We start from the raw sequence: 26,655 nt of genomic DNA, 5'->3' as shown, positions 1-26,655 counted from the left end.
AGTTACATTCTTCCCATTCTCCTCCCCATCCCTCCGGGAGCGGGGGGAGGAAGAAGGGGGGGGGGGGGAGTGAGCGAGCGGCTGTGTGGTTCTGAGTTACCGGCTGGGCTCAAACCACGACACTCATTCCTGAAATAGCACTGAAAATGCTTTGTCTTCTTTATCTAATGCATTACCAACACCGCGAAAGCCCCCTTTGCTGCATACCTCAAGGGTTGACAAGTGCATCAGATTATACATTTCAGTGCCTAAACAACTGTAATAGCTTCCAAATGACAAATTCAATGTAGATGTGCAGAGAGCAAGTTTATTAACAATACGTTCATATGCCAAGATGACTGAAGAGAGGAGGAAGAGGAAATACAAATAACTGGGACAATAAATCCAGCAAAACCAAAAGATCATTATAACCTGCACATTAGGAAAAAAATCAGAAGCTCGGCAAAGGAGAAAGCATAGGAAATCATCTTCTTCTCTTGGTGGTTAGCCTGTGTCAAAACACAATCCAAACACTTCCCAGCACACAATTAATCAGTCATATAGTAAAATTCAAGATCATGGATGCAGGGGAAAAAAAAAACCCAACAAACAAAGGCTGTCATGTTTGTTCAGTATTTTTAACTGAGTGGACAGCAAATGCATCACTATTGTAACTTGTAAGTAAGAAGAGAGTATGAGTGAAGCTATTTTTAAATCAGAATACAAGTCATACTACATAAAAACTTCTTTATGTGCTGAACTTCCTGACTTTCCCGAAAAATCCTCCCTTCCCTCACCAAAGACTGTATGACAAATTGCATACAGCCTTTCACACATCTCTTTGGAGCTGTTCTTTCAGTCACAAAGGAGTCAATGTTAGAAGGTCATGTTCAATACGACTTCTTCTCCATGAGATCTGCAAATGTAAATCTGTTCCCGGGAAACTGTCAGCATGAAAGCAGTTGTCCAGCAACACAAACAGCAGTTTCTTAACACTTATTTCTAGCAAGTGAAGTTATCTTTCTGGTCTTTACTACAATTTTTTGACATTTCTACATACTAGTTTTATAAATCACTGCCCGACTTGAATAACCCTTTATTTTCTTTAATGCATGTCATTTATACACTTTAAGAATAAATGGACTTACAGTAGTTTTACTTAGATAGGCTTCTATTTTGACATACTCTCCTAATTTTGCTTTTATCACATGTAAACATTGTAAGCCTCATACATAACAGTTAAGTGCATCTAAGACCTACATGCAAAGATTTATCCTTCCTTCTTCAATTCTAGAAGTTGTTGGATTTTGGAATGTGGATTTAAGTAAGGGAAAAAACTTACAATTGGGTTCAAATACCCTGTGTTTAGGTTTCAAAGTGGCAGTAACCAAATACGACTTTCTGAGTCTTCTAATGAAGTGTTTCATAACACCTTGCACAAAGTATCCTGAAGTATTTTAGACTCTGCAGACATTACAGACCTGTTTTTCTACTTCTTTGCATTTAGTGCAGTTATTAATATCTGAGGAAATACGTTATGAAGTGACACTTCTCTGATGTGGTATCTGATTTGGTATCAAACCAGAACAGCAGGATTTGATGCAAGGCCCAGGACCGCAGTGCTCAGCTCAGCCGCACACCAAGGAGGCACTTGTGGAAACTCAGGCAACTGCCTCATGAACAATGAACAAGTGACAGTACCAGGGGTTTGGATGGGCCCTTTGCATGGCCCCCTTTGGATGGGCCCCCCCAGGGGCCACCTGGCTCTGCTCTGCTCTCAACCATAGTGAAGTACCTGTCATTTCTGAGACGTTTGCACTGCTGACGTTGCACTGCAGACTTCAGCTGAAGCACATAGCATCTCTGAAGCCATCTATTGCAATCTTTGTGTTTTTAGTGTTTTAGAGATGGCAACCTAAACTGTCCTGGTTACAGTTCAGACCTCTTCCCGTCATTCCTGTAACACTGTGAGGGAAACATATTATTCTTTCTCCTCACAACCACGCTTCAACACTCCTACCACATCCCCTTTTTGTTTTCTTTGGCTGAATAGGTTTAACTTGCCCAGTATTTCCTCACAAATCATGTTTTTCAGGCCTCCGATCCCATGGAAAGGGCTGTTCTCTCCATGTGAGACCAATCTTTCTCCAAGGACAGTGCCCAAGCCGGACGCAATATGTTAAGCCCCACGATCAGGTCCTGTTTTGCTATTTGCCTGCACAGACACCCAGAGCATTGTACACAGTAACTTCCTGGCTCGCACACAGCCGATGTTCCACCTTTTCCCATCTCCCCACTGGTGGGGAAAGGGCTGGATGCCGAGGTGCTGACCGCCATCGCCTCAGCGGTCCCGTCAGCCCGAAGTGCCGGCAGCTCAGGGCTGTCCCCAGGGCAGCCCCAAGCGGCGGGCACCGCCTGGGGAGCCGTAGGCGCCTCCGGTACCCGCTCCGTTGTCCGCTCCAGCCCGGCGCTGCAGGCGGGCAAGGTGCGGGCGATGCGCTCCCCGGTGCGGGCGGCGCATGCGCGGCTCTCGGGGCCGGGCTGCGGCGGGGGGGGTTGGCAGGAGCGCGGCGGCGGGCGGCCGCTGGCGGCGGGATGCGATGACATCACCGCGGCGGGACGCGCGCGGGCGGGACGGCGCGGCGCGGCGGAGAGCGTGAGTGGCCGCTCCACGCGCCCCGGCACGGGGGAGGGGCGGCGGCGGCGGGGCAGGGCGGCGCGGGGCGCGGCGGCGGGACAAGATGGCGGCGGGCCAGCCCTCCCCCTCCTCCGCCCCAAGGAGACCCCGGGGTGGGGGCTGCGGGCCCTCGGCTTGCCCGCCCGGCCCTGCCCCGCCGCTGGGTGGCTGGTGGCGGAGAGCGGGACTGGCGGGCGCGGGTTGGGCCTTGCCGTGTGGGGGATCTTGGCCGGGCGCCTCAGGCTCGCTGCGAAGGGGCTGGTCCCGCCCGAATAAGTGTTCCCCCGTCAGTGCTGCACAGGCCCGCGGTCTGTGAGGAAACTTGGAGCTGCGCGGTCTGAGGAGAGTCCGCACCTTGTACACTTCGCTTTTACTTGGAGGCCACCTCCAGGAGTGTGGCGTTAAAGTTGTGTGTATGGAAGGGAGAGCACGCATTCTGAGAAACCCCCTAGTAAACTTAAACCCACCATGAGGTGTAAAAGCATTTGCATTTGGGAAACTACTAGTCATGTTCCTATCTTAAACCGATGGTCTTCCTTTCCTTGTCAGATTGAAAATCACGGTTAGAAAAGCTGACAGTGCAGTAGGTTTTGCAGCACATTCGGGGCAAGGGCTCTTTTCTCTACACGTTTTGCTAAATGCAGATTCTCATTTCTAGATTATTTCCAAATCCACTGCAGTACTGGGGAAATACTTGCGGCATCAGACTTTTTCCCTCACATTATCAGGGAAATACTGGGGCCATCAGGTTTTTTCCCTCAAATTATTAGGGAAATAGTGGGGCCCTCAGGGTTTTTTCCTCAAATATGTCGATTTGATGAGCTTTTGTTGCACTTTGATTATAACCCCGTCAGTACAGTGAGCAAAAGCACAGTCTTCTAAGATACCTCAGTGTTTGAAGGCTTCTCAGGCCGGGCCTATCCTGATGTCTGAAGCGATGCTGAAATAGTCTTTGTTTTAAAAAACTCGGCTTCCTTCTACCAGTTGCAGAATGTTTTTAAGTTTTCACAAGGTCAGTTGGTTGTCTTAAAGCATACGAACAAGTGCAAATCTGAATGCCTGTTTGATAACTGTATAGGTTTTGGCTATTTACTTTTAGAAAAATCAGCAATGTATGAGGAGTGTGAGGTGTAATACGAGAACAAGTGAACATCCCACTTAAAGCAGTATCATTAATGATAAAGACCCACAAAATATGATTTTGGGTCTGGTTAGAGGTTAATCTTGTTCTGTTACTTAAGTTCTGATAGCTTAGAAGTGTATTTTCTGGTTAGTGTCTGATTCTTCAGAAAGGTAAGAACTGTTGCAGGGGAGTGTTTGAACTCTAACCAGTTGGCTGGAATTTATTTCAACTTTGTAGCCGAGGGTTTAATTTTGTTTCAGAATTGTTCTCTCTCATCTGGAAATTCTTGATAAACCTATAAATATTTAGTGCCACGCACTTCTACATTTCTGGCAGTTGTTCTGTAGTTCAAACCTGGATAAAAGTACTTGCTTTCTGAGAGTCAACTTCTACAGGAACCCTCACATCTTTTTTTTTTTTAATTGAGAACAGAAGTTTTCCATTTTACTTTGCTTCAGCTCTACTTATCTAATACTGATTTCTTAATATGTCTCTGATTCATTTTTCTTTTTGAACTAATAATCAACTTGCCTGGTCCTAGATTAGATTATTCTGCTTGCCTTTCACTATTCTATGCCCATGCAATGATTTGTTTCTAAGTTTTAATGTTCTTTGTACTGTTTACTATCTTACTACATATACATTTACATTTTTCTGTAGGATCATTCTGTTTTCTTCTTGGGCCTTTGGCTACTTTTAATAAGGAGCCATGAAAACACTTTACAAATACCATAATCTTCTGAAAACCTTACTGTGTTTATCTGATTTCCATGACATAAATGCTGCTAAAAAGCTTAATTTTAGGGGTGGTTTAAGTGAAAATAATTAATTGCATTTATTTTGACACAGGTATGAAAATTCAATGGGGTCATCCAAAAATCTAATAAATGAGCCTGTTGATGTGGAGGAAGGCTATAACATGATGGTAAGACAAAAATCTGCTGTTTAAGGCTAAACAAATTTCTGGGCACTCCTTTTGCCTAACAGATAATTGTATCAAGAGCACTTTGAAGAAGGTGACTTCTTTGGATAGGTAAGTGGCAAATATGAGGTTTTCAGGTTGAGGAAGTGGTCAAAACCCCTATGTATCAGTCTCACTTCACTCATACGAGGAAGAGTATTAAAGCTTGCTCTTGTCAAATGAAAAGACTTATGTTGATACCCACTATAGTCTTTGGCACAATAGTTTATGCTTCTCTGTGGCTGTATACTTCATTATTGTTGACTGTCCTGTTAAGACTTCCTTTAAGGGTTTGAAGTTTTCTTTTGACTGCTAAGTTACAGAGACTAGAGCTTTCAGGCTCTAGTTTCATGATACAAAGTACTTGTAAATGTCATGTTGAGATGCTTGTGCTTTCCTTACAAAGACTTTACAAGTCTTTCTGGCTTGTAAAAAACCAAAAAGTAATTTAAAAAGTCAGTTTGGTGTGGACTAATGCAAAGTTTTACATTTATGTGGGAGTAGTGATCTCCAGAAATAAGGGTGGAAAACAGCATCTTGGCAGCAGCTGTGCATAAAGGAACCTTGGGATTGTAGAAGGTCATATGTGCAACAGGAGAAATTTTGCTTATACATTAGGAGGAGTTGGGTCTGCTCTGACCAGAGGAATGGGGGCTTGAGGACTGGACTAGACCTGTGGAGGTCCCTTCCAGGCTTTGTTGTTCTGTGACTGTGTAAGTCGTGCTACCTTACATGTGATATGTCATGATACATGTTATGGTTGTATCATAAGTGATGCACAGGTAATACGATATTGCAAAAAAACACCCCATGCATAATTTTGAGATTATTAAATGGGAGTATCATCTTTAAGATGTGAATAACCTGTCCACAGTGTTCCACTCTGATAAAGTCTTCACTGAAGTATTTATATCTGCTTTTGGACATTGTATTTCAAAGACAGATGGGAATCAGTTGGCGACAATCTGGAAGAGAAAACTGTAAGTGCTCAGATTCAGAAAACTTGAAATCTGAGACGAGGGAAACACGAGAAGAAAGATTAACGGAGTGGGGACAGTAAGCCTGGAAGATAGGAAGGCCAGTGAAGGGTGCAATGGAACATAAGAACTTGAAAAACACGAAAGAAAAAAGACTTGAGTGATTTCCAAGTCCTCTGTGTATGGCAAGACTGCGTGGGCTTATGCTGTAGGAAAGCCTTAGTTAAAATTACATAGATTGTGCTGAGTGAACACTGGCTGCTGGGGGAGGATTTGAATGAAAAGATGCAATACATAAGGAAAGATGTATTCATTTACTTATTTCATTTTTAGCAGTTGGGGATGCCATAGATCAGCTTTATTTCCAGCTAAGGTGTCTGGGTCTGTTTTGAAAATTCGAGAATAAATTGATGCAAAAAGCAGCCTGAACTTTCTTCTTCTGGTTTCAGAGAGACACATTTCAGGGGCGATTAAGTTAAAATGATTTGACTGTATTCTCAAGTAAGCTACCACAAGTATTTACATTGGGAGTTTATACTGTAGTTTAAAGGGATTTTAAACAGTTATGTGACAGTCATGGATGTTTAAATCTTAGATCGATGATGGAAAGTGTATCATTAAGCAACAAGTGATTAAAAACCCAAACCAAACTTGATTCAGCAGAAATGGTCACTCTTACTAAAAATTCCTATTGAAACAGGCAATTAATTATAGAGAATAAGGATAGACTAGAACCAATGTAGCACAAAACCTGTTTTTTTACGTGCCTTGCTTGGGTTTCTTTGGGCCAAAAAATACGTAATTTGCTTTATTTATTTCATCAGGTTTTCCAAAAGTTCACTTATGTAGCAGTGCTGTTTTTCCTTTGTTTTCCTTATGTTACATGGTGATATCTCAGGGTAGGTCTGTGGAGCACTAGATGGCACACTGTGGCTTTGAAACATGCAATTGAGGACATCTGGAGGAGAGAAACCCAAGTTAAACACTATTAGATAAGCACTGAAGTAAAAGCAGTTTCTCATTTGCATTTTCTCTCACCTTAATGGATTATAAGCCACTGCTCTGCTATATTCATTTTTACTGCATTTTCCATCTAAAGATGTGCTATAAAACAAAGTGGTTGCAGGCTTGGGCCATATGATGGTAGGAATGAAAAGAGGAAAAAGGCTTTTACTGATTAGTGCTGTAGAAAATCAGTGTGCTGGTGCCTAAAATAATATTTAGATTTATGTAACTTCTTTGTGGTTAAGATTGTCAGTGTTTAAAGAGAACTTGGTCAGCAGTTTTGTGCTATCATGGTACATGAATTTATCATTACAGTATATAGTTTGGCTTTGTTTCAGGTTATTTTCGGAGGAATAACTTGATAGGCTGTAAAGAGGCAAGATGTTATCTAATTGACATCTGCCAGTGGATACAAGTATTTCTTAATATATTTGGTTTCAAATGTCTTTTGATAGTGTATTTTGCAAGTGCAAAGAAGCATGTTCATTAGGTAAATGAAACTCATCCTCAGGGTCTCTCTCTCTTTGAACAGCTGCAGCTTTCTCGTAGTAACAGCTAAATTTAGTAGACAGAAAGTACTCTTTAGGTTCTTGTCTTTTCAGTGAAAGGGAGGTGGGTTTTTTTATGCATGTTTCAGGTGGTTTTAATAAACCTCGTGCCTTTCTCCAGGCTCTCCCAGTCAGCCAACACATGTATTTTGTTCTCGTGCAGCTTTTATCTTGAATAATTAGTTCTAATTAACACAAAGGATTGAAAACATTTGTGATGTCTACTGTGATGCCCCCAGTGAAGCAACATTGACAATCAGTTAAATGAAGGTTAAAAATATGTGGTGTAGACATACTGAGGGCTGTGCAGAAAAATGGTCGTGAAAATGAGTATGTGCACCTGGTTTGGATATTTGAGGAGTACTCAGTACCTGCGCACCCCACTTTGGATGGTTTAACCACGTATTGGGTGAAAGTAACATAAATAACCAAAACTTTGTATATATATTTTTCTCATCCCTGTGTTCCTTGTTTTCAGGCTTCTTTCCAACGCTCTAATAGCCATGACAAAGTCAGAAAAATAGTGGCAGAAGAGGGACGTACAGCAAGGAACCTAATTGCATGGAGTGTTCCACTGGAAAGCAAAGAAGATGATGGTATGTATTCAGCAGTCTTCTGCCAGCTTTTTCCACTTCCACCCCTTTGTCCACTGGAGTTGCTCGTCTGGAAACATGTTTCTTACATAGGATTTCTTTATTAAAAACCCAAGTGGTTGTATTTAGTGTACATAGTATAATTTTAAAGCTTTTTTCCAAATCCACCATGCACTTGACAGGTCACTTTATAAAACTTTCACAGTGACAGATTAAAAACTGGTTTTATTTTGTCTTTAAAGAACATCTAGGACTGTTTGCTTTTGCTGATACCATCAAGATACTTGTGCAATATAATAATGTTGTCTTAAACTGATCTCTTGTAATTTGGGAATTCAGAAATGCAGGGGTGGCTTAGAACAATCCAATAAATTGTTCTCTACACTCTAAAACAAGTTTAGAAGTTTCTTTTGGTATCACTTCAGTCTTTGGTAAACATCTGTGAAGAATCTTTAGGGAAGGGGATATGTGGGGACAGTTTTCCATAATGCAAGTCCTCAGAACAGTTTTGTTACTGTGGTGATAGTCTCTTGTGGTATAATGACTTCAGGAGCTAGGAATTGACTGATTTTTATACTGCTCAAGCTGTTCCAGATGTCAGAATGCAGCTTTTGAGAACTTCATCTCAAGTATTTTTGTAGCTCATGTGTCCTGTGCAGGTGCTGCTGCTTTTGAGGCTTAGGCAGGAGTGTCTGAAAGGAAATTGGTTTTTTAGCTGTGAAGGTGGTTGAACACTGGAACAAGTTTCCTAGAGAAACTGGGGGCAGTCTTCGTCCTTGGAGATGCCTGACTGTACATAGTCCTGGGCAGCCTGCTCTAGCTGACCCTGCTTTCAGCAGGGAGGTCAGACTAGCTGATCTCTCTAGAGGTTCCTTCCAACCTCAGCTGTTCTGTGATTCTGCCAGTGAAAAAGATATTTCTGTAAAAAGTAATGTCTAAGTTACCAGGTAATTAACCCTATGTCTGTAGCAAGCTGACACAAAGTTTAAACTGGCTTCGGCTTGCTTTATGCATTGAGGTGTATTTGTGATTTTTTTCTTTTTAAAGCTGGGAAGTCTAAAGTCACAGAAGACAGTGAGTTGCTTGAAACCCTGTGTGGATGTTTGTCCGTGGACATTTGTATAGGTTTCATTAAGGAAGTTGCATTCAGTTCAGAAGGCATAGCTGTACCTCTTTTGAACAGTGACAACAGAATGACAGTTAACTTAGTTTGTCAGCTAAGCATCCTAAACATTTACAAACTTAGGCTTCAGGTTCTGACCCTTTTACTGCAACGTTGTCCTGGCTATCTGAGTACGTTTTGTGTAGCAGCATTTTTAGTGCCACTAACTGGTCAGCAGAAAAACGTGCACTCTGAATCTTTGTTAGCTACATGGAGGAAGAGAAAATGGAAATAATTTAAGACTTGAGCATAATGTGACCACGTAGAATGCATTGCTTCCAGCTGGATCATATGCAACAGCTACTCAGCTTAGTATCATGGATATGTGTTCTTTTCAAGAGGCAATGTTCTTGTGGAAGCTTCATTTCCATCTGTCTCCAGAAGATGCATTTATCTATTTGCTGGGCTCACATCTGCCTGTGTTCCTGAGTATGTTAGATCCAGTGATACGATTGGACTAGGGATATGTGTCATTTAAGCAGAACAGAATTGGGGGCCCAAAGTATTTCCGGGTTCTGAATTACACTTTTGGGGAAGGAGGTAATAGGAGTATATGCAAAAGGAACATGGGGTGTATTTCTAACAGTTTTTAGCTACCTGTGAATTGATTCAATTTCTCTTTAAAGAGTCCTGTTATTTTTTAATACTACCTCACCTGTCATGTTCTTTTAGAAACTTTCAAGTAAGACTTCTTCCTTAAAACTGAGTGAGTTGTAGATGAATGTTTGTGCTAGCATTTTCTTCCAAAACAAAATGAATGTAGAAGTTTATTTTTAGCCTTCATTAAGTAGCTGTTACATGTGATAACTAAAATCCAAGTAGCTATATTCATTTTCTTCTTTTGGTTGTAGCAGTATCGTGGCAATTTTTAAACATTTTATCACTGGTGCTTTCTTTTTAAAATCCCTTCATTAAATTGTAGGCTGATGTTTTTGCACAATACAAAGGATTGACTGATAATCGCCTGATGGAAAATTTCCCCGTGGAAAGGAGCTTGTGGCTAATGAAAGTCTGGCAGAGCCAAATCCTTTATCTCTTGACCCTTGTCTTGGCATAGAGGGTATATATGTTGGTGTCAGTGAGCTCTGATTCATTTTATGCTGATCTTTCAGTATGGATTTTGTCCCTGAGGAATGATACAGCAATATTACGAATTAGAACAGTTCCAACTTGAGAGGTTGTGTAAATCAGGCCAAAGGTTCAGGTTGCCTGGAGCCCATCCTGCAGCTCTTCTGTACAGAGCAGAATGTAGTCTTTGGGCAGTTTCTTCTGCTCGTAATGTTCTGAGGCAGTGCTTTGGCAGTAACAGGCTGTGAATTAACATTTCGTATTAGATGCTGTTCTTCATTAGGAGATTTGCTTTTTTCCCTGCAGAAATAGTGAGGGTATGGACATTTGCTGTTACTGGTGGTTGTGTTATAGAGGGCTGACAAATTAAAAATCAAATGGATCGTTTTTTTCAGTTTGTATCCTTTGGTTTTCTATGTCCTTTAAAAATGGTGTGCTTTGTGTGCTTATTTTCTTCTTACCCATTCAACTGTTCCTCTGAAAGTTGTGTGTATTTTATATAGAGGATATGGGTAAAAGAGCAATAATGAAAATAATTATAGCCAAACCCGTCTAATTAATAGAAATATATATAGTTCCTGTCAATAAGAAATATTTCCTTAGAAAGGAGAGATTTCTGGAATGATAGGTGGCACTTCTGTTACATATTTTGGAGCATCATGCACCCTTGTTGTGTCAGATCTGAAATTCTAGTTATGAATACAGATCAATGACATGAGAAAATCCAAAATGTGGTAACTGTTAACACATTTCAACTATTGAAATGAAAATCCTCCTCCACAGAATTCAGTAACATGCAGCAGATTTGGTTGGGTAACTAATGAGCAGTGCAGTTCACTTTGTGTCCTAGAAGGCGAGTCTTAAAACTGTGAAAAATTCACTGGTCTGATACTCTGTCTCCAGAGTTAAATTTGCATTCCAACCTATGGCCACCAATCACTTGGTGCAGTCACTTGGGTCTTGCCCCCCTTGGAAAGCTGTGATCATTCTAATAGAGGGTTTCAGAATTTTTTCCTTTGTGATTATTTTATATGCCTAGCATGGAATTTGAGGCACTGCGTGCAGATAAGCACTACATGCAGATTTTGTCACAAAACCTAGGATACAATACTAGCAAAGCACAGACATTGCAGAGGCTTGACATTAAATGTTAATACAATGTAAGGAACCTTTGGAACTTTAAGAGATCTGTAAAAAAATCGGACAATCTTGTATTTGTAACCATTCCCTTCTTATTCCCTATTTGTTTAAAATCATTTGGGCTCTCGCTATACAGAATTCATTTGTAGATTAAGCATTTCAGGGTGAGGAAACATATTTTATTGGTGAGGGGTATCTGACACTCTTTGGGGAACCTGCAGTATAATCCACTGCTTTAGCAAGAGCCTGATGGACTCACTAGGTTAATGATTTAGTAATTTTCATCACCTTTTGCAGTAGGTGATGAAAGTCATGAAACTTGGCTCCCTTTGGCCACGTAAGGAAGCTGCAATTGTCATGACTGAAAACATGGTGTGTCAGCCCTAGCAACATCGGATCTGATTGTAACTGGTGGGATACAACATGAAGGGAAGGGTATTCTTTAAAGCTCCTAAGTTTCAAACCTTGAGTTTCACTGAAATGAATGGGGATCTAGTCTGGTGCTGGTAGGTGAATATAGGCCATTATATTCCAGGTGAGACAGTGACAGTGATTTGCAGAAGTAATTTTGTGCAAAACATATTGCTGTAATTCAATCAGGAGGCAGAAAAACATGGAGAATTTTGGTTATATCCATGCTCGAAAGCGCTTATTTCTCCGTATCTTTTGCATTAGCCAGTTAGAATCTACTAGCTCTGTACAAACCTTTAAAAGATATAGTTTATAATAATATTAGAAATTTCAATATGCTTCCTTAGTTAAGGGGTCACAAATAATCAGTCTCATCTGGTTGCTTCCTCCAGACAGATGCCTCTGCCTTACTTTAAATGAGGTGCAGGCAGCCAGGTCTTATGCAAGCCTTGATTTTGTCAAAATATTTCTAAAGATGGACAACTGCACCAGCTGGGCTGGCAAGATGGATTCTGGAGTATAGACGGGTTGTAGGCAGCAGTGGCACTGTAGTGTAGACTGACTGTCTTACAGGTTTTATAGATCACGTGGAAGAAGAGAGGTGACAGAGTGGATCTCTCACACTGTAAGAACTGGAGGAAAACAACAGAATGCTTACCCAGTTATGTCCTCAGGTTCACTCAAGGAGAAGAAAAGAAATACAGTTGAAAATGGTTGTCGTTCCTGCTGAAGGTCTGACGATGAAACAACAAACGCAGTTGATTGCTGCCACAGTGAGAACAGAAATGGGGGCTCCTCTGAATTACAACATTTAAAGGCAGTTCTTACATACCAGTACAACTACCCAGAAGAGAGAGATGAGAGGGGTGGTTTTTGAGATTGCTACTATAAAAGATAGCTTTTGAAAACAGTTTATCAGGGTGGGTTGGTTTTTTTTTTTTTTGGATGTATTAGCACCTCAGCTTTTTGTGACAGGAAGTCTTCACAAATCATAAACCCTGTGTGCTTCATATTTAATTCCCAGACAGAGAGGAAATGGACTTCTAGTGTAATATACGACTGTAGCTCCCTGAGTGCTGCAAAACTTTGCTACTTTATATATTTCACGTTGGCAACTTAATAGGTAATGAGATAATCATCTTTGCCTCTATTGTTCTTTCCTTCAAATTCAGTAAATTCCTACCACGTATTGCCCTTCATCTGTCACTGAGCTCTTCCACATCTCATAGCAGCACTCGTACTGTATAGTTACCTACCAGTAGTCACTGCACATACGCATAACCATTGAGGAGTGCTCTTGCCTTGTCACTATTTGTGAATATAAAAAGATAAAAGCACAAAGGAAGATTTCTTCCAATAACCAGGGGCACTCACGAGTAGAAAAAGAATAATAAAGCTTGGAAATTTGGCTGCTGCTGAAATACAAACCTTTGAGGCCAATACATCTAAAAAAATGAGTCCTTGTCACACACTATTTGCTTTCAAGTTTGCAAAACCTGGTATCTACATAAGTTTTGTTTTCTCTGAATGTCTGCCTTAGGTAGGAAGTGCCTGAAGACTTTCGTTTGTCTTCACAAGGGACTTGTTCAGATATTTTGCAGTTCTTAGATGATACATTAGTATCCTGGGTTTTGTAGAATCTAAAGAGATTGCAACTTTTCTATGTGTTCATCTGCCCTTTTTTATTTTAACATGGCCGTCTTTGCATGTAAGCCTTTTCACTGTGCGAGTTCTGAGTGCTGCTGCACTCCAGATCTTGTCTTTGCAGAATCTAAATCATGTCAGAAGAGAGACTTTGGTGATTGAAGTCTTTCAGTTATCCTAAATCTGACATGGAACTGATCCATAGCTTAAGCTTTTTAGTGAATAGGAAGTTTATATACATGCAGTAGCTGAACCAATTTTTTTCCCTGAATGCTGCTAAATTGAGTTCAGTATATTAATTTGTACCTGTTGTTTTGGCTAATGCAGCATTTCAGAAATGAATTACCAAGCAAATAATTTTGAATTTGTTTTCAAATTAAAAGCCTTGTTCCCTGGAATAGCCAGTGATGCAAACCAGCTGTACAAACCAGCTGTACCGCTGCTTGATTAAGACAGGTTTACAGCTGCTTTACATAACCAGCGCAGTGTAAAACAGCTGGATTGTGTTAGGGAATTTGGCCTAAGAACTGTTAAAAACTCAACTGGACAATTCTGAAATTCAAGAATGATCTCCATGGTCTAGGAAGGAACTATATTCAACTAATGCATTTATTTGCTTGGCTTCATCCAGCTAAATAATCTTGAAACCTTTACTTAGATGCAATCTGTGCTAGAGAGCTCTTGCCATAGTTAGTATTTTGCCTTAACCTGCTTACATATTTGGTAATTGGATCCTGTGATTTTCACGTGCAAGTTAGATACTAAGTTGGAGGATTGAAACTTAGAATAAAAAACTTATTTTTTTTATATAGATAATATATATGTATATTTTAAATTACCCCTGAGCAAATCTCAAAGATTAAATGCAAACATATCGGGTAGGTCTAGGCTAACACAAATTTATCTATGCAAAGATAACTCTTAATCACTTAAGAAATTGCCACCATGACAGCACTGAGACCTGACATCATCCTTTATGACTGTGGGAATTTCAACTGATTTTGGAAGCACAGATGCTGAAGTCACTCCATATAAGCAGTGGAGGGAGACAGGTACATTTGAGAAGGCATTTCAGATCTTAAGGGGGCTGACTCATGCTCAGTGAATGTTTTTCTCTCTTTGGCTACCTAAATGTAGATGAACTAAATCCGTTCCTAAGTTCTGGTTTTCCCCATTTTCAAAGCCATTCAAGAGCAGGCTTTTTTTTAAGTCTGTATAGAAAACTAGTGTCATATTTGACATGTAGATTGTAATGATACAGTTTTCAGAGGCACTGAGCACTTAAAGGCAAATTTTCTTTCTTTAATGAAGTCTTGCCTTTCTTTGTAATTTTGTTAATTTTCTCTGTGTTTTCTGGCATTTTCCCCATTCTGAACTGTGACAAATATTTGGAATATATAATTTTACAAACCTCTTAACTCATAAATTGTGCTCTTATCAGTACATTGCAGGATGAGATCTGTGCAGTTTAGAATGCAATATCTAATTACAGTCGTTGTTGTTGATCCAAACAATTGCTTCTCCCACAGGAAAGTCAAAATGGCAAGCTGGTGGAAAGACAAAGAGGGTGACTCAAGGCACACACAAGGCTGCAAAACAGGTATCTGCTCATTTGTAGTGAGGTTTACTGCGTAAAAATGTTTTGTGATATCACTGATACATTGTTGGCTAAATAATACATAAAACTGCACATACATTGTGTTTTTAAAGCATACGAATTTCAAATTCAAGTATTTAGAAGTTAAAAAATGCCAGAATTTTGGTTTATCTTCCTTAGCCTTTACTTACGGCACTTCCTAACCTGTGGAAGTGCGACTGTTTTCTGTTGTGGGAGAGAATTTCAAGTTCAATAAGGGCAGTGTCATGGGGCGAAGTGCTTATTTGGTGTTTTCAGCCAAATAGGCGTGCTTCAGAATGCTTGGGAATATCTTGTGCAGAGGATGGACAGTCTGTCTCTGTTAAGGAGTCGTATCCCCGTATGAGTGGCTAAGCTGGACGCACAGCATCAACAGATACGTAACATTGAGGTGGCATAACAGTACTTTCAAGTAGGCACATAGTGATTCCTGTCTGTGCCAGCATTCGTGAAGACAGTTGGATGTTCTCCCTCTGCTCCCATCACATTTAGCATATTGGCAGTCCTCTGCATCTGTGCAGCAAAGCAGTACTAGATCAGTTAGTCTGTATATTAACACTAAAAATTGAAACAGATTTGTTGTAGGTAAAGCTGTTAAATTATGAGTTAAACCAGCATGAGGGCACTTTCAGACTGGTTGTAGGTAGGAGCAACTTGATTCATTGGCACAGCACTTAACACTGGGTTGAATTGAGCTTTCAATGTTAACAATATGGTGACTGGAAATCTTTGTACAAGTAGTAGTCTAAAGTGTGAAAGCTTCCTTTTGTAACTCATTTGATACTTGCTGACATCTCCTCTGCAAGGCAGCCACAACATGTCAAGCAAAGGGCTGGCCACATCAGCATTGCCCCAGTGTTAGTGCTAATATAATAGAATGAGGGATTAAAAACAATCATCATATGTAGTACCTTGGTAATAGAATTTAACTGTGATGGAATATTGCTGGTGTGATTATTAGTAAAATGTTATTTTCGTATCTGGATGCATAATACTTGTCAGAATAAGTAACACAGAACATTTAATTAGAAAATGTAACTTTCCAGTGTGCTGAGAGGCAGAATATCTTGTACTATTGTACAGTGTGAATGTTGGGTTATAAATGCCAAAGAAACAAATCTAGTTTTACATAGCTGCTGCCTATATTTAAGATCAGAAAGTGTGTTTTAAAACCTCAGGTCAGTGGAATGATGTAGGCTTCTTCAGTGAAAAGTTTCTGGTTGACAAAAATCTGAGTACGTTGAAAAAACGTGTGTTGCACAGAAACCCAACCCCTTTCCCTACTTGTGTTTGTTGTTTTCCATTTTCTCTTGTTTTCGCAGAGCACTACCGTAGACTGTAAATTAACAGCAGCAGCAGCTGGAGATAAAAACTTTGACAAAAGCCCAACAAAAACAAGACAGCCTCGAAAAGTTGATCTGCGAGCTCGATACTGGGCATTTCTCTTTGACAACCTCAGGCGGGCAGTTGATGAAATCTATGTTACATGTGAATCGGATCAGAGTGTAGTAGAATGCAAGGTAAGTCTTCAGCTTTTCTTTGCTGGTGTCACATGGCTCTTACAGTGTGTTTTTATACTTACAAAAATCCAAACAAGGAATTAGAGCTTCAGAAACGTGTTACTTTGTGATTTGTATTTATTAAAGGCTTGTAAATAGGGAAAGAGATGGCATATTTGTTCTGATTTAAGAAGATACTTCCAACTTGGGCAGTGGCTAATTTTTGAAGTGTATAAAACGTACATAGTGTTATTAGATCTCAGTATTTTTATGAAATTCTGCTTGTTGAGTTCTGATTTTGTTAATTTTCTGACTAAACATTTATTTTTTCCCTGTAATGTTCTTTGCTGTAGGTGGCACTGTTGTGATTCAGCCTTTTTCACATTCGTTTGCTGCCTTTTAAGTGGCTTTCCTATACATTGCTCCCTTTCTGTAGCAATAGTTTTCACTCTTCTAATTCCCTTTTAATGTTAAGAAAGTGTTTGGTGGTTGAGCGTGAGCAGTGCCTGGTTGGGATGTCACTGTAAGTTGTGCTGCCTTTGAATAAGCTGTGTTTGTAATAGCTGGTGCATCTCTTAGCTTTTATGATGGTTTTCTAGTAGATCTGTAGAAAGACCACTGTCGCTGAATTCAAATCACTCATTTTTTGGAAATGGAATTTATCACAATTAAGAGAAGGCAGAAGAATATGTTAAAAAAACAATGTGAAATTCATAACTTCTGTTTTCATGTTAAACATGGCTGAAAACTCGACACATTCTGGAAATGATTATCTAATCACTGTAAAAAATTACCTGTATCAATTTAAGTCAACTTTTTAATCATATGCATCTAGTTCTCTGCTGTAATCAGACACGGCCAAATTGACTTTTAGATTAGCATACGAATACAGTTCATTGAAAGCAGGTTTGAGAACTGAACAGTAGCTAGAGGCTTCCAAATTGCTGGTTGGTCTAACACAATTTAACATGTTGTTCCTGAACTGTCTTCCTGCTCAGGAAACTTCTCTGGAGAGTGTTTTGGTTTAAGAAAGTCAGTCAGCCTTGTATTGTAATTAGATTAGCATTTTAAACTCTGGTGGCTGGAAGAACAGAAGTGTATTTGTATCATTGTCACATATTTTTGGGCTTAGATATCATTCAGCATTTTAATCGTGCTACTCGATCTGTTCTTGGATGGAGATACTGCATAGCCTAAGTGGAAGTCTTCGTTTTAGTACATGTTTGACAATGGTGTATGTAGCTGTGTGTATCTCCTTACTTGTGTGCAAAACAGAGGTGGAGAAAACAAAAAATAAGTGAACAGAGAAGTCCAATGTCATGTGTTATAAAACTTCTGTAACATTCACATTGCTTTTAGCTTTTAAAAGATCTCAGCACAAAAAGTGCCTTACCTGAGTAGCTGGAATAGGCGTTTGTGCTGTGCTCTTTTTCTTTTAAAAGTTACTGTTAAATGATGATTATTAGACTTTTGATAAATTACTAAACTTTCTGTTAATCTATGAAGTATAAAGCTGTTGTATCGTGCAAATTATTTTTACTAATGATGTTTCGCTTCTGTTGATTGTCATTCTTTATTTTGGGGTGGTTATTGTTGACAGGTACAGTCTGGTTTCTACCAAAGGTGAAGCTGTCAATGTGTTCTGTGAAATGACAGCAGAGTATCTTAACTGCTGTCTTTAAGTGAGTGCTTTACATAACTCTTAATAGATTGGCATATAACATTTGCGGTACTACATACATAGGCTTCAGCCTAGGGAGTGACCAACCTTGTCATTAACATGGAGGTATGTTTTAATTTTGGATGGAACATTAGTGATAATGAACAGCAGATCCTTGTGGAAACTGCGTGTCTTCCTCATTCTGATCCTGAAAAGCCAGTGCTTGCTGTTGTCCATTAGCTGAAATATCTCATTTCAGTGCAGCTTTCATATTATGGAATATACAGAAAGTGCTTACTGTGGTACCTCAACCTTTTAGTTCACAAATTAAAATAATGATCTAGTCTCAGAGTTCAGTTGGCAAATGGGATTCATTAAGAAGCACTCACGTGACATTGTTCCAAGAATTCATATAGCTTAGTGGAAGGTCTGTGTCCTACCTTAAAAATAGTTTATCCCAGTCTTTAGCTTAATCATTACAATTTGGCCGTATGTGACTCAGTTCAGGTAAATAATCAGCATTTGCTCATCTAAAACAGTTGTTTTAGTGCCTTGGCTTTGGTAGTCGTACAGACGTTGTTGCCTTGTTACTTCCAAGCAGCAAGTTTCATACTTTATATTGACAGTTCTGGTTGTGCCTGGTCAGATCTTGCAAGATCCCTGGTCATGCATTTTTCTTGCTATTTGAAAATGTTAAAGCAATGAACAGAATCCTGGATTCCCTGTTTCGTGTCAGCTTGGGTGTCCAGTGTTGAGGGAAACATGTGTGCAGCAAAGTTCTGCGTTATTCCAGGGACAGCTCCAGCCAGTTGAATGTGCAGGACTGGGAGGATGCAGAGTGCTTTAGTGACTCTAATTGAAGCATATGTAAGTAATGGTATAATATTAGGCATAATATGAATTCTGTGTGGTCTGATGAGGTATCTCCCTCACTCTGCTATCATAGGTAGAATAGCGATAATGTAGCTACGGCATGGCAAAATATGGAAAGCTTCATTGGCAGGAAAAGGATGTCTGTCATGTATAATGCCTTTATTAGGATTTTGGACTTAGAAGGCCAGGTTTAATGCAGTCATACCAGGAGTGTTGTTGATCCTGTGTAGCCATGAGTTTCTGTCATCCCTGCCAGAACTTTTAATATCAGTGGTCCAATTTAACATAGTCATTATAGATTTCATGAGAGTAGGTGACTAGCTTGAAAGAGGACATCCTGTTAAGGTTCACATTGCAGAAAAAGCTGCCACTCAGTGTTCATTAGACACTCAGAGAGAGAATAAGAGAACATGAATGCAGCAATTGAGGGAAGAGGGATTGTGTGGGGGGTTGGTTTCTGTTTTGTTGGGTGTTTTTATGGTGTTTGTTGTGGGGTGTTTTTCTTCCTCTTGGGCAGGTTCATTCTTAACACTTTTTCCATTTTTATGTATTACAGTACTGGTCATCTGAATAATTGTAAGGTGAAAATTCTGTTCGTTACAAGTTAAAGCTCATCTACAAATGGGAATGGGTTACCTTCACTTCTATGTTCTTTTCTGCAACTTTTTCTTACTACATAGAAAAGTATGTAGTGGTTAAAATGTTACAAGAGATGCTAACAGAAACATCAGCTCGGTTGAAAATGGGTTAATGTGTTTTTGCTATACCTGTAGAAGTGGGAGATTTTGATAAATGAGAATTCCATATTGACACATTTACTTTTCAAACTCATTTGACAGAATATCTTGGTAGTTCTTTTTATGAAGTACCATTTTTATTTTTACTGCTGGATGCATGTAGGAAACAATATTAAGTAAGGAACCAGAGTGGTTAAACTGTTAACCTTTCCTTCTCTGGTGTTTAAGTGGGATTTTGAAAAAATCATAAATCCATGTTATCAAAAGCTTCCTTAATTTCGACTTCTGAAGTAATACCTCCTCAAACCTATTGTTTTGCTCAAATGGGCACATGCTGTTCTGTTTAAACTTTTTAATTGTATGAAGATTGTCTTACAAGACGACCTGTGTAAGAATGAAATCCGACAACTTCTGGCATTTAAAACCTTCCAATTAACCTGCTATAAAAATGTTGTGTTTTTTCTTAGTTTGTACCTTTTGCTGTCTTGTATTCTTACAAGTTGGTATAGTTTTATTGATCACATTGTCACTGAAGATAATGTTTGATGCTTCCCAAATCGGAAAGGGCTCTAGTGGCTGGTTGTGGTTGAAACTGCAGACGAAAGGGTTGTGGTAAAGATACAAACAGTGGAAATGTGTGTAAGAGGATCAGTGGTTGAGTTTATTTTCTTTCAGCTTTGGGCATTGCTGAAGTTAGTATTTTGCTATTGATCTGGAATTGAGAACTCTCAAGTCATGTATAGAGATCTATAGATAATGCTTTGATACTTTGCATGTAAAGGTATAAGGAACATGGTTGAATTATTTCTAAAATAAAGAGTTCTCAAGTTTACGCATCATCATTTACTGTACATAAATCAGTTTGTGCAGTAGTCATAGAGATTAGGTGTGTTCTAATAGATTTGTCTATAACCTTCAACATTTCAAAGTGCAAATTGTGTGGCTATTCTGTACATTAGTTCAGTTTCTGTGTGTCTGATGTTCATATGAATATTTTATTACCTAGTATTTTCTAGGTTTGGGTGGTGAGCTTAGACAGAAAAGAAAGAATAATCCCTTTAAATCTCTTTCTCTATTCTAAAAGGAACTAAGCCCCAGATTATTTGTAGATGGAGAAAGGCAGATTCTGTAGTCAATTTTGGCCAGTGGAATTTTGATTAATTGAACAGAGAAGAGAGAAGACACATTTGTCTTCTGCTGCTTTCTTTTATGGTCTTCAGGTGCCTCAGCAACTGAGTTTGTTTATATGTATGTGTGTGTGTCTGTATAAAAAAGAAACAGTACACCACACATTTATATAAAACTCTCATTGGTAGAATTTGAGCAACTAGATCCAGCAGCTAAGGATACAGTAAGCCTTGGAGAATCTCAGGCTGCTTTAATTGTTGGGCTTTTATCCTCCTAGGATGAATTCATGGCTTCAACTGTTTTTTTTCTTCAACAAAGCTGAATTTTATTATGTAAAAATGTGGTTCTCCATTCTTTTTAAGGTGCTGTTTAGTGTTACTTAATGCTTGTACAAACTTTAGTCTTTCTCCTAGCATTATTTATTAGTGTATTCTGTAAGGTTTTGGTAAGGGTACTTTAGCTCCTTGTTTCTAAAGCTTACGGGTATATTCATAAATCAGTCTCCCCTGAGCATAGTTCAGTGAAAACAGTTTCATTCTGCTTGAGATTCTTCTTTCCTCTTATGAAATGGAGAATTCAACAATGAAGTTCTGTTGCTCTGATTCTCCCAGACAGCACAAGCCACTCTAAAAAGGTGGGTAAAGCCTTTCCCTTAAAAGATTTGTCATGTTGCATGATGTTATTATGTGAAAACCAGCTGAAACAACTTTAGTTGAGGCCTTCCGATCAAGGTGATATCTGAGAGAGTATGAATTGATTGAAGGCCTCCCAGAAGGAGAGGGGAGCTTATTTCATTAGAGTCTCTTGCTGAGAACATCTTGTGAGGGCTGTTCTTGGTTCCGGGCATGCCAATTCTAATGAATTCGGTCTATGTGTGCAGACTGAGACCTGTGGTCATCCAGGCTGATTACTGGCTTTTAAGACAGCCAAGAAAATAAAACCATTTCTAAATGTGTTGGAGCTGGAGGTAGAAACCCCAAGATTTTCCTAATGTCAGTGAAAAGGAAATCAGCAATAATTCAGTATAATGGGCAAGTTGATCTGGACAGGATCTTGATACTGTTTCCACTGATAAGAGCCAATTGAACTCTGTCCATTTTACTTTTTTTGCAGGATAAGTTTGCATTTTGTTTAAAAGCATCTTTTGCTTTTTACACCTAAATTCTTGTCATTGCTAATCATTTCTCCACTAGAGTCTTCTGTTAAGTGTATTTCTACCAATTTTCTAACCATTTTCAGCATTAACTTAGTATGTTGTTGTACTGATGTCTTCATTCTTCGAAACCCTAGAACATTTCCAGTTAGAAGGAGAATTTCAGCATGGAATGAACTCTGTTCTGTATGATAGAATTGATTTTCTTTTTCTTCTGTAAACCCAAGGTGATTACAAGTTTCTCTGTAAGCTTGAGCGGATCATGTTCGTATTAGAACACGTACAGTTCTTTTTCCGTGTTTCGCACAAGACAGTCTTTCAGATCAGTAGGGTTTTATGGAATATATATTCAAATTGTTTCAATAAAAACTTATAAAAAATACATGTCTTCTGTTGCTGGAATTGGAGATCTTTAGGAAGAGGATGTTTATGTCTCTTTCTAAATGAATTGACATTTACATTTTCATTGTTGTCATCTTACGCAGATAAGTCAACAGTGAAGGACAGGCTGGATAATCCTATATATATATTTATATACACACACACATATATATCTATTTTATGTATATTTATATACATATATTTATATACACATACACACATCTAAGAGGCCATGTGTTCCTGCAGCTTTACTGTCTCTAGTTTGCTGCTTAGTGGCTTCTGCAGAGCTAGGGTGAGATTGTTTAACAAGGCACACCAGTTGGGAGAATTATAAGTTACTGGTAAATGATTCTGGTTTTCTCCTCTGCATTGTTTTAGAGTCTTTGTTTGTCTGTTTGTTTGTTTGTTCTAAATAATATCTACCATGTACTGAAGTTGGTATAATGAGAGTCCTTTGGCTAGAGGAGCTGCTTCCTCTCATCCCTCCCCAAAGATGTAAGAACTGCTTTGGCAATCATTTTTGTTTAACCTTACCCCGGAGTTGGCTTTAAGTGTTTGTAATTCAATTATATGAAAAAGGCTACAAGGAATTTTTGGAAGCAGTTTTGGTGTCAAAGAACTGAAACATCCGGTTAACCATAAAAATATAATTTTGAAGGAAGAAGGCAGGAACTTAGGTTGCCTGCTATAAATGTGCTCCAGTACAATAGAAAATTGAGTGTATTTTGATGAATACATAATCTAAAATATTTGCTGTAGATATAATGAACCAATATAAACCGTGCATAGTTTGTAAAATAAACCACACCTTTTTAGCCTTAAGAATAATCCAAAGTACAGATGTGGTGACTGAGTTAATTTCTCTGACACACGTTCTACTATTTTGAATTGTAGTAACCTTAAAATCCTACACTCTTCCATGCTTCCCTGTTTTCCTTCTCCTTGTTTGAGACTGGGAGAAAAAGTGGCAAAGACAATGCTTCAGTCGTTATAGGATTTCCAAACATAGTGAACTTCTGTTCTTAGGGATTTTAATAGGCCTGTGTAGGACCTAAGTCAAGATTGTCCTGGTTCAGGAATACAGGATTATTCTGATGTAGCTACTCTGTATATTAGAGATCCTTGCTGACTGCAAAGTCATTAATATGATCACCCCATTGAAGAGATGAGGAGGACAACTTTAAGATAAATACATAGAAACCGAAGTAATGACTCAGAGCTGGAGGAAAGAAGGAAAAGCACAAAAAGAGCTTTTTGATGTGCAGGACTGTTGATCAGAGACGTGAACAGCGTGCAGAAAGAAACAGGAGCCGTATTGTGAGTGTTTTTAGGTTTATGTCACCGATTTTCCTGTAAGTGTTGTTTTTTAACAGTATTGCTTTCTTCTTTAGCTTGAACTGGCTCTTTAAAAATCGTATGGGATGGATATGACCTTGAAAAATAATGGGATTTAAAATTGTTTTGACTCTAGTGCAGCCGTAGTCTACCCCATAAAGGTTCCCTTTTGTCAGCACCTTCTCAAGTGGTACAAGTTTCCACTGCTTCAGCACCACAGGGTATATCTGCTACACTCGGTACCGTAGGTGAGCTAGAGAGCTGTATTGATGTCCAGGACCCCAGAGCCCTGCACGCCAGTATTGTGTGTCAGGAGGACAAAGGGATGGCGCCAACCGTCCTGCTCTACGCGCCAGTAACTAGAATTAATTACAAACCAATCGAATCCGTTGCAGCCAATTGGTAAACTAATTGGTAATTTTAGCTGTACATCTATATGTAGTTATCTGGATGCCTGTAACGGCGCTTTCAGAGCCACTTTTGTTCTGCTTCATCCTGCTTGACAAAATGGCCCTCATAGCTTTAGGGAGAAAGATGTGCATCAGTGAATATGGGGCCGCTCCAGCTGCTTGTCTTGTTTGTATTCCCTTGTTCATAAAACATGACTCGGGTTACAGCTGCATGGTTCTGCTCTGATCATTTCTGATAATGTGTAGCTAAACATTCCTTAAAATAGGTTAAGCCATTTACTATATTTTTTTCCTGCACCAGCTAACTTCAGGAATATAACTCATAGTCAGATTTACTCTCTTTTTTTTGGTGGGGAATATCCCAGTGGCAGACTTGAAAAGTAAATGATTCAGAATTAAATTTTGCTTTCTGTGCTCTTATTGTTAGTAACGGTCGGCACAACTTAGTATGGGCTAACCTAAATGGACATGAATTGAATTAGAAAGCTGAAATTTTATTAGTGAAACGGAAAAGAAGAACTGGCTAAAATGCTCGACTTGTTCATTTCTTGTAGCAGCCTTTATTTAAGAATTATTTGGGTGCTGTAAACCAACTGCCTGGTAAGAAAGATTTTTGTTAGCTTTTTTTGTGGAGTATTTCAAAACAAAGAGCAACTTTTACATCAGCAGTGCTATTCTGTTTGATTTCCCTTGTGTTTGACTTCTAGTGACTGTTCCCTTAGAACAGCCACCATATGCTCCATGTCTGTCAGACGTACTAGTTAAAAGGACACTTAGTGAAAACTGAAGCTGAATTTCAAACTTGCATTTGTGTTAAACAAAATGAATAATCATCCATAGAGTTTCATATGAAAAAGCATTTTCATACCTTAGAGGTCATTTTTCTATTAAAAGGACAATTAAAAGTAAAGATGAATAGGACATGATTGTACAAAAATGTGCATTCATTATCTGCACTGTAGTAGAGTGTTTTAACTGTTTTTCAGTGTTTAAAGTTTTACTGTTAAAATCTATAGTTCTACACAGAAGAACCAATACATTTGCCTTTGTAATTGTTCCCAAAACATTTCTAAGTAAGTAATTATTTGCTTTGAGCAGAAAATTTCTCCTAATGCCAGCAGGAATGACTTCGACATAGTAAAGAGTTTGCAAGACAGCAACACTTTGTCATTTGTGGTTTTCCTTATACCATAAAATTATGTCTGTATTTTAAACTCTGCATGTGAAGCTGATGTAAGTTTTTATAGAAATCAAATGTCATTTATGGATTTTTATTATTTTCAGCATGTTGTCATCACAGCGTACAATACACATTTTTCTTGTCTTTCAAAGAGTAGTTATGAAAGCTTCTGTGTGTGATTGATGTGATCTCAAACCGTCTCTGTTAGAAACACATTCATGTGCTTCATTGGGTGATAATCAGCTCTGCTGAGAAAGTGCCTTATGCCACATTCAGTAAATTATTTTTGAGTTTATAGGTGGAATATAAATGATTTCCTAACTTCTTACATGGTAAAGAATTGCTCCTTTCTCTACCACTGGCAGCAAGTAACTGTGTTTTGCTTAGGGAACAAAGCTAAGAGTTTAATTGCTCTGCTTTGCTGTGAACAAATGGCAGTAGGCAGTATTGTCTGAGTGAAGGCTGCAGGATCCCAGCTTTCCTTTTAATTTTCTATTGTTTATGCATGTAATCAGACTTTACTATAGTTACTGCACGTGTACATTTGACCAAACTGGAAATTGGTAGATGCAGTCAATAATTTCTGAAAGTTAAGGATATTTTTACCAGAAACAACTCTTTTAGTTTCCTACTGTTCAGCCACTGGCATTCTGTCTATGAATCCTTCCTGATGTAGTGTGAAGTCAAGTTAATTTTATATGTCTTCCCATAACAGTTAATTTTGTTAGCGACCAACACACAGTTTACAGAATTCTAACTACTTAATCAAGATTTTGCACTGTTTTGAATAAAACTCCAGCTCACCCACATCATTTCTCTCAGTGTATGTTTAATCCTCCCCAGGAAATATGGGATGGACCAGATTGCTCTTAAGATGCCTCCCAGTTGTGTCATTTTATGATAACATGTAAATCTTTCAAGCCATGAAATGTGTTCCTACAGCTTTCAGTGATTATTCATGTAAAAATGCAGAAATACTTGGGGAACCCTGTAGAGTTGAGAAGTCATTTTTAAATGGTAAAACATTGATTGGTTTGTAATGGTGAAGAAGTATAACCTGAGTATTGGAGTTCTAAGGTCTGGCAATGTAATTACTACATTAATAGATTACAGTATGCAGTTAGTGACTTGTTTCACTTGTTAAGGTGTGCTAATCATAGAAGAGAATATAGACTTTACCATTTGCCTTGGTTTCTTTCTCAGCAAGTTTATGTCAAACATGATTTTATTAACCAAGTGTAATGCTCTGATCTGTCTCTTTTTGCCTCTCAAAATATCACTCTCAGAGTCCTTTTGATCAAAAAGTGCTTTATTAGTACAGTAGTGCTGATAATCTCACATGACAGCAGAATGTCTGTCACTAACCTGTACTTAC

General features: G+C 38.9%; 1 protein-coding gene across 6 annotated transcripts in view; it reads left to right on the top strand.

Annotated features, from left to right (window-relative positions):
• The first annotated feature begins 2,573 nt into the window (after positions 1–2,573).
• The window catches only part of SCAPER (S-phase cyclin A associated protein in the ER), a 148,061-nt gene continuing 123,979 nt past the window's right edge, over positions 2,574–26,655 (top strand). For all 6 annotated transcript variants that reach the window (XM_030496783.1, XM_030496782.1, XM_030496784.1 and 3 more), the window contains exons 1-5: positions 2,574–2,635; positions 4,629–4,704; positions 7,749–7,866; positions 14,818–14,888; positions 16,247–16,444. In XM_030496783.1, the coding sequence (XP_030352643.1) occupies positions 2,580–2,635; positions 4,629–4,704; positions 7,749–7,866; positions 14,818–14,888; positions 16,247–16,444 (519 nt within the window). In that variant the 5' untranslated portion in view covers positions 2,574–2,579. The remainder of the gene's footprint in view (positions 2,636–4,628; positions 4,705–7,748; positions 7,867–14,817; positions 14,889–16,246; positions 16,445–26,655) is intronic.

This window comes from Strigops habroptila, chromosome 9 (genome assembly GCF_004027225.2).
Source record: "Strigops habroptila isolate Jane chromosome 9, bStrHab1.2.pri, whole genome shotgun sequence".
Lineage (NCBI taxonomy): Eukaryota > Metazoa > Chordata > Aves > Psittaciformes > Psittacidae > Strigops > Strigops habroptila.
The sequence above is the reverse complement of the archived record's forward strand: the minus strand, read 5'-3'. Positions and strand labels throughout refer to the sequence as shown.